The sequence below is a fragment of the Larimichthys crocea genome, chromosome V, assembly GCF_000972845.2.
Source record: "Larimichthys crocea isolate SSNF chromosome V, L_crocea_2.0, whole genome shotgun sequence".
In the NCBI taxonomy this organism is placed as follows: Eukaryota; Metazoa; Chordata; class Actinopteri; family Sciaenidae; genus Larimichthys; species Larimichthys crocea.
This window is the reverse complement of record NC_040015.1, coordinates 700,674-714,107: the sequence shown is the minus strand read 5'-3', so window position 1 is coordinate 714,107 and position 13,434 is coordinate 700,674. Positions and strand designations below refer to the sequence as shown.

The 13,434-nt window shown below is 42.1% G+C and overlaps 1 protein-coding gene across 5 annotated transcripts in view; it reads right to left on the bottom strand.

Moving 5' to 3' along the window:
* npas3 (neuronal PAS domain protein 3) overlaps positions 1-13,434 on the bottom strand; it is a 307,791-nt gene that overhangs the window by 182,090 nt on the left and 112,267 nt on the right. For 4 of the 5 annotated variants that reach the window (XM_019263216.2, XM_019263215.2, XM_019263217.2 and 1 more), the window contains one exon: positions 4,082-4,326. In XM_019263216.2, the coding sequence (XP_019118761.2) occupies positions 4,082-4,326 (245 nt within the window). Of the gene's footprint in view, positions 1-4,081; positions 4,327-13,434 lie in introns of those variants that run through there. The other variant, XM_019263219.2, reaches the window with a different exon arrangement.

Genomic DNA, 13,434 nt, shown 5'->3' with positions numbered 1-13,434 from the left:
TTTTTATATATATATTTATATATTATATATATATATATAATAATTCATGTTGAGTTTTGGTTTGAGACAACAGCACCTTTCTGACAGAAAGCCTTAGTGACATGTGCAGAGATACACAACAATCCACAAGAGCGTTTTTACAAATCGGGATTTTTATATATATATTTATATATTATATAATATATATAATAATTCTGTTGAGTTTTGGTTTGAGACAACAGCACCTTCTGACAGAAAGCCTTAGTGACATGTGCAGAGATACACAACAATCCCACAAGAGCGTTTTTACAAATCGGGATTTTTATATATATATTTATATATTATATATATATATATAATAATTCATGTTGAGTTTTGGTTTGAGACAACAGCACCTTTCTGACAGAAAGCCTTAGTGACATGTGCAGAGATACACAACAATCCCACAAGAGCGTTTTTACAAATCGGGAGTGCACCTTAAGCCAATAAAATGAATGAATTTAAATATACTTTCTCTGTGTTTATTCTACATTAATTTGATCATTTTACATAAATAAATATTCATTATAAGCTTCAGTCTCAGAAAAATGCATTTAATTTATTGATACATTTATTGATAGATTAATCGCGATTAATTACAGAATTTTTTGCGATTAATTAGTTAATTTTTTTTAATCGATTGACAGCCCTAATATATATATATTCAGTGTTGAGTTTTGGTTTGAGACAAACAGCACCTTTCTGACAGAAAGCCTTAAAGTGACATGTGCAGAGATTACACATACAAATCCCACAAGAGCGTTTTTACAAATCGGGGGTTAAATCTAGACAGAAACGAGAAGAAGGGGAGAATAGAGCAAAATAAAAGAGGAGAAGAAGAAGAGCACAGCAGATGAGGATATTCTCAGTGGGTTAAACAGAAAGAGTATAGAGTCATCAGTACAAATACCAAGCACACGCACACACACACACACACACACACACACACACACACACACACATACACACACACTTCATTACCTGAACCAATGCAGAGCAGCTACACCAAGGCCAAAATCAATAACTCTCTGCTGTACTGAACACTCTGAAACACACACACACACACACATACACACATGGTAACACACACACTGTGTTCTGGAGGAGGATATTCATTTATTAGAGTCAGTCAATAAGAAAGAGAGAAGACGACAACACACATACACAGTAACACACACACCCAGTAAAACACACAGCCCTGAGCAGAGTGTGTGTATCATGTACTGTACGTGTTCGGTGTGTTTTCATGTGTGTGTATATGAAGATAGAAGGGACAAACTGATTACATTCTGTGTGTGTGTGTGTTTGTGTGTGTGGTGTGTGTGTGTACGTGTGTGTTTGTGTGTGTGTGTGTGTGTGTGTGTGCGTGACATTCATATACAAGGTGAGACTGGCTTCACCTTGCTGTGTGAGTGTGTTTTGTTCTGCTCTTGTATTTTGTGTCATCTTCATGTTGTCTGTCTGTGCAGAGGCTGACTTGGAAACCACAGAAGAAGAAGATCTGCTAACAGTTGGCAGATCAGGAATTAATTTTTTAAAGCAGCAATAATACATTTATTTGGTCCCTCAGGAGCTGAAACAAGCTGTAAACACATGACGTGTTATCACCTTAGAAAGTTGTTACACAAACATCTATCAGGCACTCTGAAGTTCCCATGAAACAGGAAGTAGGGTGCTGTTTCCCTCCTCACTTTGACGGGTTTCCTGTGAAGACAGTCAGATAGGGAGGGACTTGCTGCGGATACTGATCGGTATTTACAGTAGCCAATAGTGACTGCCCCGACTGCTATGCATTGCAGCTAGTGCTATGAGTTAGTGTCAGCGTCTACCTTCCAGTGAACACACACTGAACACATTTCACTGGGTGTGAAATTAGTACACGCCCCGAGTGCAGGATGACATCATCAAGTTTTTAAGGTTTATCAATAAAGATTTCCAGAATTTCAGATTTCTAGATTAAATTAAAGGAAGAGGTCAGTGGTGTGTGTTGGTATGACTGGGTGTAAAAGATCCTCATTGACAGGATGTAGGACCGTGTCAGAGGAAACACACACACACACTCAAACACACACACACTAATTTGGTGTATACATTTCTGTTCCGTTCATTAAAATGCATGTGCCTCTTCAAAGCGCTGACGACAATGATGCCATCTGCTGTTGTGTGGCGAGGGCATGTGCAACCACACACACAAAACACACACGCACACAGACACACAAAGAGGCATGCTCATGTGTAGAAATGCACAAATACACACCTTCACAGACGAACATTCACTTTTATCAACACATTCCCACACAGTCTTGTTCCTGTGCACATTACAGCTCTGCATACAGGTACATATCCTGTTTCTAGTTCTTACACACACACACTTAAACACACACACACCACCAGAAGTTTCAGGCAATTTGCTTTCATCTTTGGGTCATTCCTACGAGCCCAAACGTCCCTTTTAAAAGCGAGCGCTCCTCTTCTCCTCTAAGTGCGTCGCACAAAGGGCCCATTTCAAAGGCAAATTCCACTTAGATTCACAAGTGCTGTGTATACTCTGGTACTCCAGGCAGAAATTCATCAAAGCTTAATGTTCCCTTCACAGAAAATCACTTAGCGCAGAAGCTAGCCTTCTGTGTGTGTGACCGTGTGTGTGTGTCTGCAGCTTTTCCATGTTGTTTGATAGCAGTTTAAAGGGCCAGACAGTTACTGCTCACTACTACTCATCGTCGGCCCAGTATGCCTTTGTTTGTATGTTCAGATCCATGAGAATAAAAAGGTGCGTTTGAAGACACGAAGATAAGATTACATGATATCTAAAGAAGAAGCTAATGCTGTTGTTATGGTTTGGTTTACAATGAGAGTAACTGAAAAAAGAAAGTCAACTTGAGTTCATTTGGGTCAGAAATCATGAAAAACTTTGTCATCTCTAAAATATTGTTAAGCACTGATGGTTTAAAGCTATTATATTTATATTTTTGAAACAAATATGGGTCATGACTGTATACAAAGTGATTTGAAAGGTGTAAGGAGACCAAGTTAAAAGATACAGGATGATAAAACTTTCTTTGTTCAATCTGAATACACTGACAGTGTCTACAGAGCTCAGATTCAAGGAAAGCATCCACTGTGAACTGACCAAACAAGTCAGGGAACATTTCGTGACTTCACAGGCAGTCACGCAAACTTACTGAAACTTGTTCATCTAATAAATCTGATTAAGTAAAACACGTGTCAGCAACGTCAAAAAAGGCTTGTGGTGATGTCCAAAATCTGTCAATCTAATGCACCAGCCTGTTCTCATTCCCAATTCGTCAAATACTGACATTTGGTCAGTGGCCCTACGCATCAAACCGTGACAATGTAGTTACCCATCCAGCATCATTTTTGGAAGTGACTGTCAAGCTTAATGGTTTGATGTGCTGTTGAACTTAGGAGCCATCATATAAAGAGTGAGTTCATGTCCTGTGTCAAACCGAAAGTCACTGAGCCATGTGCACCCAGAAAAGACTCTGGTGGGGTACCTTCAGCATCATATTTTGAAGGTTAGGACTACTAATGAAGTGGCAGTATTTAGCAATTTGGTGTTTTCTTGCACATCCTTGTTGAAACCACCTATGCATCAAGCTGTTCAATACCGACATACCAATTGAAGTTTTTGGCTGACATGGTCAATAAAGTTCAGCAGTGAAGCTTTTAAGCTGCAAGATGCAGTATTTCTTTATCTTAGAAAGTCAGTTCTGTGGACCGTTTTCAGTAGGATTTGTGTCTTCAGAAGGAAAATGTTCTGGAATAAGGTTCAGATGTGGCCTTATTGTTTTAAATCATGGAGAAAAAGATAAAGCAAAGAACAAACCAAGAGCCAACAAGAAAAAGGGCAAAGCGTACTTTTACTGGCCCACGCACCACCCAATATAAAAGCTTCTGATAAGAAATACTGAAAAACAAAATAATTAAAAAGGTTTCTTGTTGTCCTTTTGTTGTTTTTCTGCTGTTCCTGGAACTACACAGAGCCGCATACACCAGTTTACAGTCAAACCCTGTCCTCCAGCCATGTCCATGTCCATCCTACCTTTGACGGAGGTGTTGGGCGGCGGTCCCTCCATGCGCAGGTTCCATGGCGGGTCTCCCTGGTTGGCGAAATCCCTCATCTTCAGGTAGCTGATGGTGAGCCGGATGATGGAGGCCTTGTCAAGCTGGCTGGTGATGGCGCCCGGCAGTGGCAGCATCTTTGCCAGCTCATAAAACTCAAAGTTCTCCTTTCCCCGCCGCGATCGTGCCGCGTCTCGTGACTTCTCCTTCCTCAGAGCCTGCAACCTGGACAGAGGGCGAAGAAAAGAATATAAAACATCTGATTGTGACAGACATGGTGACTTCTGATTACACGAGACAAAACTTCATGTGTCAGTAGAGCAAAAGAAAGTTAAAAAAAACAACAAAACAATAATGCACCATCAACTCAAGTCCATACTTGTTCTTAAATCTATGACGACATCGGAAGAATACGTGAATTCGAGCGCTCAGAAACAAAGTTGAAAAAGAATGATCAAATGAAATGCAGCAAAGACTTGTTTGGATCAGTAAGTGATCAGTGAGGGCTGACTTATATCACTTTACTTAAACAATATTACTATTAGACAGGTACTAATACCTTGTTCGGATACTGCAGGTAACGCTGCAGTATCTTGGGTAGGTTGACTAGACTTGCCTTAACAGAGGACTCGACTTGACTTGACTAGCCCAAGAAAACATGCACAACACATGTGCACATCAACAGGTATAAAAATATGATATTTCTAATTTCAGCAGTCTTCTTGTGATTTTGTCATTGCAGAGAAAACCAACTCCAAGGTTAGGAGAAGGTGAACACGGGGCACTAAGGAATGATGTTTGTAGATCTTCCTTCAGACCAAAATTATGAAGAACTTCGCCAACAGACACAGCCACCCTCCCCTCTTTTACTGTATTACCTCAGTTTCAAACGAAGTACCTGAGTCTCTCCTTTCCTTTATTCCATTACTTCCTCTTTTCCTCCGTCCTCTCCATCACTTTCCACTCTATTACTTTATATCAAAGAGCTGCTCTGTTTATTCTCCCTCACTCGCTCTCTTTCACCCTTCAACAACAACAGTGACGACCATACTTTCCTGCGGCCTCTCATCATCATCGGACGCCGTTATGAATTAACTCGACAATAAATCAGCTGCTAAAAACCTCTGTGGGCTTCCTGCCGGCCACACACACACACACACGCGCATAAAGACAGGTGATTAATTTTTGCCGGAGCAAAAAAAAAAAAAAGCGAGAGAAAAAGTGTTGGAGGGATAAAAAGGGGGAGAGGGGGGCGTAAAGAGAAGGAGAGGGATGAGATGGAGGGATAGCGGACAAACACTTTAGAGGAGGAGGAGGAGTTGTTTAGGGCTAGAGATGAAAAATGGCTGTCATCCGGCAAAGAATATCATTTTCATACTGTTTGTTGTTTATTTATCAGAGAGAACAAACACTTAATGAGGAGGAGAGAGGAGACGGAAACGGATGAGGAGGGAGGAGAGGAACAGAGTGTCAAACTTATATTTAATTGATTTTATACTTTATATACTATTATAGAGACTAATTTCTTATACTTCTTTTGTTCTGAATTGTAGAGGTGAAATCTGTAACTTCCACATGTTGTTGCCCTCGAGCTTCAGCTATTAACACTAGTGTTGTGGGGTTGTTAACATCTTTTAAATGAAAGTCCACAGGGGTTTACTCATGCCATATACACGTCTTACAAATCTTTACAGTTATGTTGATAGTCAGATGGAAGGATATGATGGATATTGATTGGCGTTTACAGTAGGCAATAGCGAGCTAGTGTCAGCGTCTACCTTCTAGTGACTATATCCAGACCCAGCGAACGAACAACTCTGAAACTGGCGGTGACTGGCAGTGAATACAGTCTACTGAGGTGGTTTTCTTATATATAATATATATATATAATATATATAATTATATATATATAATATATATAATATATATATATATATAGTATATAATATATATAGGAATGTGTGTGTGTGTGTGGTGTGTGTGTGGTGTGTGTACTATATGTATGTATGTATATATGAGGCATTAACTTAAAGAACTTTGTAGAAAGGAGAAAGGCGCTTTATGAAGTTCAATCCATTTCCTTGTATCAGTTTACGGGCAGACCTGCCATTTCCAATATGGCGGCGACGTCGACGTACGATTCAGCGCTCAATCCGGCGTCTATGTATATATGTCTATGGATCTCACAATCACTCATAGACTGTATCAAACAGGAAGCACTCTGCTCCGGCGGCGTCAGAAGAGAGAAAGTGTTTGATTGGATGTCAAATTAGTACACGCCCCCGAGTGCAGGATGACATCATCATCAAGTTTTTATGGTTTATCAGGAAATGACAAATTCTAAAATATCACGAAGAATACCTGAAAATACTGAAAACATGACTTTATGTTACTGATTCAGATACTGGAGGACAGAGAACGATTTAGAGTTTTGATTTCAAATCACATTTCACCACGTCTCAGTGGATGACGTGTGCAGTGATGGCTGCTGAGAGACGAACAGCAGCCGGCCAGACGGAATTTATTTGCTCCGCAAACTTGGAAAGCATTATGTTGATGGACGACAAATACGTCTTCATGTCTGTCTGCTGTGTGTGTGTGTGTGTGTGAGTGGACACAGAGGTGTGTTTGACCTTGACTCGAACAGACATATTTATCATGTACCGGCTGAGTAGGTAAATGCAACACTTGTTGTGATCTGTGTGTGTGTGTGTGTGTGTGTGTGTGTGTGTGTATGTTTGGGTCTTATAAACATGAAATGAAACCGTGTCGTAAAGTTCAGCCGGGTGACTTGATGGTGTTTTAAAGAGCTTGTCACGGCGGGCGAGATGTGTGTGTGTGTGTGTGTGTGTGTGTGTGTGTGTGATGTCGTAAAGTTCAGCGAGGTGGGTCGATGGCTTTTTAAAGAGCTTGTCAGCTGAAAGGAAGAGATATGTGTGTTTCTCTACATGCATGTGTGTGTGTGTGTGTGTGTGTGTGACTATTTGTAGGAAGAGAGCATGCTGGGAAGGTCACTAGGTGGTCGAGGTTTAACTTCCAGGTCAATTGGAGGTCAAACTGACCATCAGTCATGTGACGGGTGAGGATTTACTGACTGAGCTCTTCACACACTGACTGTCTGCTTGGTGGGCTCCATCTAGCTACAATACAGACATTTTAAAACCATTCCCAGTAAATCAAAACACATTAAATCAAGTCCTGGTCTTTGTATTGGAGATCGTTTAAGTTGCCATCAATAACCAGAACCAGAAATATACATCAATATGTTGATATCTATGATTTTATTTGGTGGTCTCTGTAAATCTAATCAGGTTTTTTTGTATTCTGTTTTTTGTTTAGACTTACTGTGAAGTGAAGCCAATGTGGAAATGCTAAAAACTGCAGTTCACTAACGTCCACTTGAGGCTGGCTCCAGAAGTGAGTCAGTCTCCATAAGTCCCCATGTTCAAATGTCCAACTTCACAGCAGAAATAAACATGTTTACAGCCTGGTACAAAAAACAGTTTTGGTCTCTATAGCTAATGTCCCCGTTCATGACAACTGTACTGAGGGTGAATTTATATACAACTCACCTGTTCACATTATATTAAGACTTAAAGTTGGGCATAATTAACGGCGTGGGCGCTTTGATTGACAGGTGGGTGCTGTTACAGATGACTTGTTTTAGCAACTAGGTGTCATTCGGTGCGTCTCAAGTCCATAGATGAACGACGTCAGGAGGTAGAAGAGGGAGGACAACCAACATGGTAGATTGATTTGACAGATTTTGACCAAAACAGCTCTAAATTGTCCATTCCTTATACTGTCTGAACCTTGCTCCTAGATTCTTGGTAAAATGTTTTATTGATTCTGGTCTCTGGTTTGCATTTTGGGTCCACTACCATTCAGCAAGAGGAGGAGGTTTTGATAGATTACCTTCATGTGAATGCAGCCAGACCTCAAATAGCTTCTTTTTTTCAAATTGTTGGCTCATATTCAGCTTTAAATACGTCAATTAGCTGATCATATAGTCAGAATACAAACATCAGTCCAAGATGGGAAACTTGTAGCCAAGAATTCACTTGAATTTGACTGTTTTTAACATTATTTTGACCTCAAACTGCTATGATCTTCCTCTCCCTAACATGGTGACTTTCAAGCCATCATGGCAGCTCTCAGAGATGCTGAACCAACCTGAATCACTTAAGACAAATTCACATTTATGATCTTTTCAGACAGCAACCTGAAAATCTCCTGAAACTCTACTGAGGTTTGATTGTGTACTTACACTCCTCAGAGACTAAAGCATATTTACTTTCACTCCTGCCTCATTTCCTTTGAACAGAAGTCAATTTTTTTGTTCTATTTATATTTTGGAATAAACTCTCCGCTTAATTTTTCTGTCCTGTCCAGATATCAGAGTATCTGTTTACATGATCAGCTCATCCATCCGCAGAGGCCAAACTGAGAGGAAGATTATTATAAAAAAAATAAAATCCATGCAGGAACGCCTTCGATGAGATAAAGAGAAACACGGCGAGCAATATGAAGAGAGAGAGATGAAGGCAGGAGATAAAACTCAGAGGAACGCTGCATGGTGGCCGACAGGGAAATCTGGGGAGGTTTGAGGTCCTGACCGCTGATAGCCATCACACACACACACACACACACACACACACACAAACTTTACAATGTGTGGAGTTTGAGGCCCTTAACAACTGATAGAAATCTCTCTCTTTGCACACATAAACACACACAGTTTAAACTTAAGCAAAGTACAGATGTGAATCTGGTTAAGATGGACGCCCAGATATAAAATGTGCGAGAGAGTGCAGGTTAAAAAGACTGAAAGAATGAAAGAAGAAATTAAACAGAGAGGGAGGAAGAGATGGTGTGAGTCTGTGAGAAATAGGGAAAAAAAGCAAAAAATAAAAGTATAAAGAGGATTTAGGAACAGATTAAATTCTGTATTGAATATAAAAGTGTTTATATTTGTTCAGGAAGGACGTAAATAGAGAGCTGGGAGAGAGAAGTTCAGTTCAGCAATCATTAATCCAAACTGATCACTCGTAAAGTGCCTCAGATAATTCAGATTTAATGGCAGACTTCCAAGGGTAGAACCGCGACCCGTCAAGTCCTCATTAGTAGTTTGTGAACAGACTGAAAATGTACAACAATAAAGTTAATGAGTCACTACAGAGTTTGCATTATTATACCTCAACCCGAGTAAGAAGGGCATCTGTTGGGCTTTCCTTAGGCTAAAGCCTGACCGCAGGGCGAAAAGCATTCTTAGAACCTCCTTAACTCCAGGCTAGAGGAGCTAATAGCCCCACGCTAAAGGAGGTGTTGGCTCCAGGCTAAAGGAGGTGTTGACTCCAGGCTAAAGGAGGTGTTGGCTCCAGGCTAAAGGAGGTGTTGGTGCTAGGCTAAAGGAGGTGTTGGCTCCAGGCTAAAGGAGGTGTTGGCTCCAGGCTAAAGGAGGTGTTGGCTCCAGGCTAAAGGAGGTGTTGACTCCAGGCTAAAGGAGGTGCTGACTTCAAACTAAAGGAAGTGTTGACTTCAGGCTAAAGGAGGTGTTGGTGCTAGGCTAAAGGAGTTGTTGGCTCCAGGCTAAAGGAGGTGCTGACTTCAAACTAAAGGAAGTGTTGACTTCAGGCTAAAGGAGCTGTTAGCCCGACGCTAAAGGAGGTGTTGACTCCAGGCTAAAGGAGGTGTTAGCCCAGGCTATAGGAGCTGTTGGCTCCAGGCTAAAGGAGGTGTTGGCTCCAGGCTAAAGGAGGTGTTGACTCCAAGCTAAAGGAGCTGTTGGCTCCAGGCTATAGGAGCTGTTGGCTCCAGGCTAAAGGAGGTGTTGGCTCCAGGCTAAAGGAGGTGTTGACTCCAAGCTATAGGAGCTGTTGGCTCCAGGCTATAGGAGCTGTTGGCTCCAGGCTAAAGGAGGTGTTGGCTCCAGGCTAAAGGAGGTGTTGACTCCAAGCTATAGGAGCTGTTGGCTCCAGGCTATAGGAACTGTTGGCTCCAGGCTAAAGGAGGTGTTGGCTCCAGGCTAAAGGAGGTGTTGACTCCAAGCTAAAGGAGGTGTTGACTCCAAGCTAAAGGAGGTGTTGCATTCTAAAGTAGACTTTAGACCAACGGAGCAGGGTTAGCTTCGAGTTTTCGGGTTTGTTCCTTGATAATTGATTAAATGTGGGGCTAAAAGGTGCCAGTCATTGACAGTATAAAGAATGGAAAGAGCCTGAGTGATGTCACCCACAGGCTTCTGAAACCTTGTTTTGTAGTAATTACAGTTTTTAGCACTTCCACATTGGCTTCATTGCCTAGCAACGGAAGTTGCCGCTTGGTGCCAGTATGTTGCCTAAACTCAACTACAGACTGGGTTAGGATATAGGATATATGTATAGTGGTGGGGATGTAACGCACGCTTGCTGCAGTAAAAAACAATCAATATCTGCGATAATCCCTCCCTATCCGAGCATTCATGGAGAATAAAGTGTGTGTTTGTGAAGCCGCTGTAGTGTTAATGTTCCTGTATTGTACAGAATGTGTTGTCTGCTTTATCTTTACTGTATAAGAAGTGTCAGTCTGTTTGATTTATGTTGCTTATTAATGTCTGCTGCACTGAGGTGTCCAAAGCCTTTTTATTCGTCGTTGTTTGTCTTTAATTGTGTGACTTCTTTTCTACACTGCCGTATATTTGATACTTTGTATCCCGACGCTGCAAAGTGGCGTCAATAAAAAAGGAATTATCTGGTTTGGTCATGAGGACCCTGAGGTGGTTCACACTAGGCCCCTTCGGACCACTAACTCCTCTTTTAATCCAGCTGAACGATATTTACGATCGTTTCCCAACAATGTAAAAGTTTAGAAATCGAATTCAGATAAAAGAGAGGAAGAAAGATGAAAACTCTCTCTCCTCCTCATCCTTCTCTTCTTTTTAATCTTGCTCTCCCTCTGTCCTCCTCTGGATGCTCTCCATCCCCCGCCCCCCCCATCTTTCAATTCAGCCAATCGGGTGACCCGGAGCCGAGGTTCCACCCCGTCAACTCCGGAGAGGACGAGAACACACACACACACACACACTCAGACAAAAGGCCCTTCAGGAGGAGGGTAATTGCTTCCATGGCGATGGGAAAGGAAGGCAGAGAACAAGTGTCACTTTAGATTAAGCCCCGCCTGCTGACATCGCCATGGCGATGACACCGCCACTCGCTACGAGTGTGTGTGTGTGTTCACCGATCAGAGGACGGTGTGCCAAAACCAATCTACCTACTGAGAGAGGGGGGTGCAGAGAGAGGGGGGGGGTTAGAGAGCGAGAGAAGGGGAGAGAAGATAGGGAGAAAGAGGGAGGGAGAAAGAGGGAGGGTGAGAGGGGGAGTGATTTGGTTTGTTTCTGTCACACATCCACTTGCTAAAGTAGCTAACCGTTAATTAACTGAATCTGCTGTTCCCGGTTCAGCGGGCAACAGAACCGGGATCAGCAGTCAGACCAGACCAGGTTCTAGCACAGCCTCTGAGACCAACAGAGAATAATGTCACAGCACTGAGGTGATTTACAGACTTTATGATGGAAAGATTGACTACCTGAACTGACTCCGTCCCGGGATGTCAGGTGTCAAACCCAGTAAGAAAACCACCTCTAGTCTAAAACACTGTACGGTTTGATCAAAAACACACACAGAACATCAACCATGTAGCCCTGACATATAAATATTACTCCAGTAATATTTAAACAAGCTCACGGAGAGATGATGTGATGTTTTAGGTGTGTGAAATTAAAAAAACAAAACGTTGCTCTGTAGCAGTGACGGCAAATAGAATATGAAGGAGTGTGTGGATACACTGCACCTCCTGCTGCTTAACACACACACCCAGCATCATTACGAGGCTAATCATCCTCCAATAGGATTGTAGTGGTGGAGGGATCAGTGTGAACTCCAACAGAGAGCTGCTGGTAAGTCCTTCCATCCTACTGAGAAAGAGAGAGAGAGAGAGAGAGAGAAGGATTAGGAGAGATGAAACAGAGAAGGAAAGAGGGGAAAGACGAGGAACTACAGGTGGAATCAGCCTGACAAGTGCAAGAAGACACTTGTAGGTGGAAACAGGAGATAGACAAGCAAAAACACGAGACAAAAACAGGGAAATAAAACAGAAATATCTTTAAAAAACTTCATAAATGCAGCCTTAAAAGCAGTGACTGAGATAAATGTGTCCAGTTTTAGTGTCTTTTTGTGGTTTTACTGGATATCAGGTGTTACAGGCCAGCCCTGCTCCTTTAAGGTGTGGCGCATGGGTGTGACGTGAGGGTGCAGGAGAAGTAAACAAAACGGTGATGGGGATGTACATGGGCGACGGTGGTGGCCGCACGGAGGAAAGAGTCCACGTGTACGCTCAGTTGTTTTAGACTACACCAATATAGAGGCAGTTCATGAACAGGCCCGCTGTTTTTGTTCGTTAATGCAGGAAATTAAATGTGCCGTTTCCTTCGCATCAAGGCCTCTCTTTGTTTATTTTTTCGTCCTCTCTTTACGCGCTTGCCCTCAACGAAGCTTGTTACCAGCAGCGAGCCAAACGTAAAACCCACTCCCAACTACGGTTCGGAGCTAGACGGGTGTAGTAGGTAACATTGGGGGCTCGTCCGGGATCAAGTTGCAAGAAGAAGGAGGAAAAGAAAAGCGGGAGCGCGGGAGAAAAATGGCGGCACTCGCTAATGCTGCTGCTGAGAGACTCGAGAGGTTTGTGAAGCTGGTTAGCCCAAACGTTAGCACCAACCCGTTTTTAACAGACATGAGAGAGACTGTTCGAGCTGATATGGACCCGGTTCATCCAACGGGCGGCAGATGTGTCGGCGGCGGGGAGAGCCGCAACCTATATCATTCTTTTCATAGTAGATTTTATAGTGTTTTAATTCCCTTGTTTGATTACAGGATACAACTCATATAATGGCGTGCAAAGGGACACTTCAAAAGCACGTGATTTAGGATCCTCCATTATGATATGAAGTGTCGGTGTTCACAAAACTCTTGTTGAATATCAGATTTAGGTCAGTTATTGCAGCCAATATTGGTAGCAAGTCTTTATTCTGACATCAGAGTAAAAGCCCTGATATCCAGTAAAACCACAAAAAGACACTAAAACTGGACACATTTATCTCAGTCACTGCTTTAAGGCTGCATTTATGAAGTTTTTTAAAGATATTTCGTTTATTTCCCTGTTTTGTCTCGTGTTTTTGCTTGTCTATCTCCTGTTTCCACCTACAAGTGTCTTCTTGCACTTGTCAGGCTGATTCCACCTGTAGTTCCTCGTCTTTCCCCTCTTTCCTTCTCTGTTTCATCTCTCCTATCCTTCTCCTCTCTC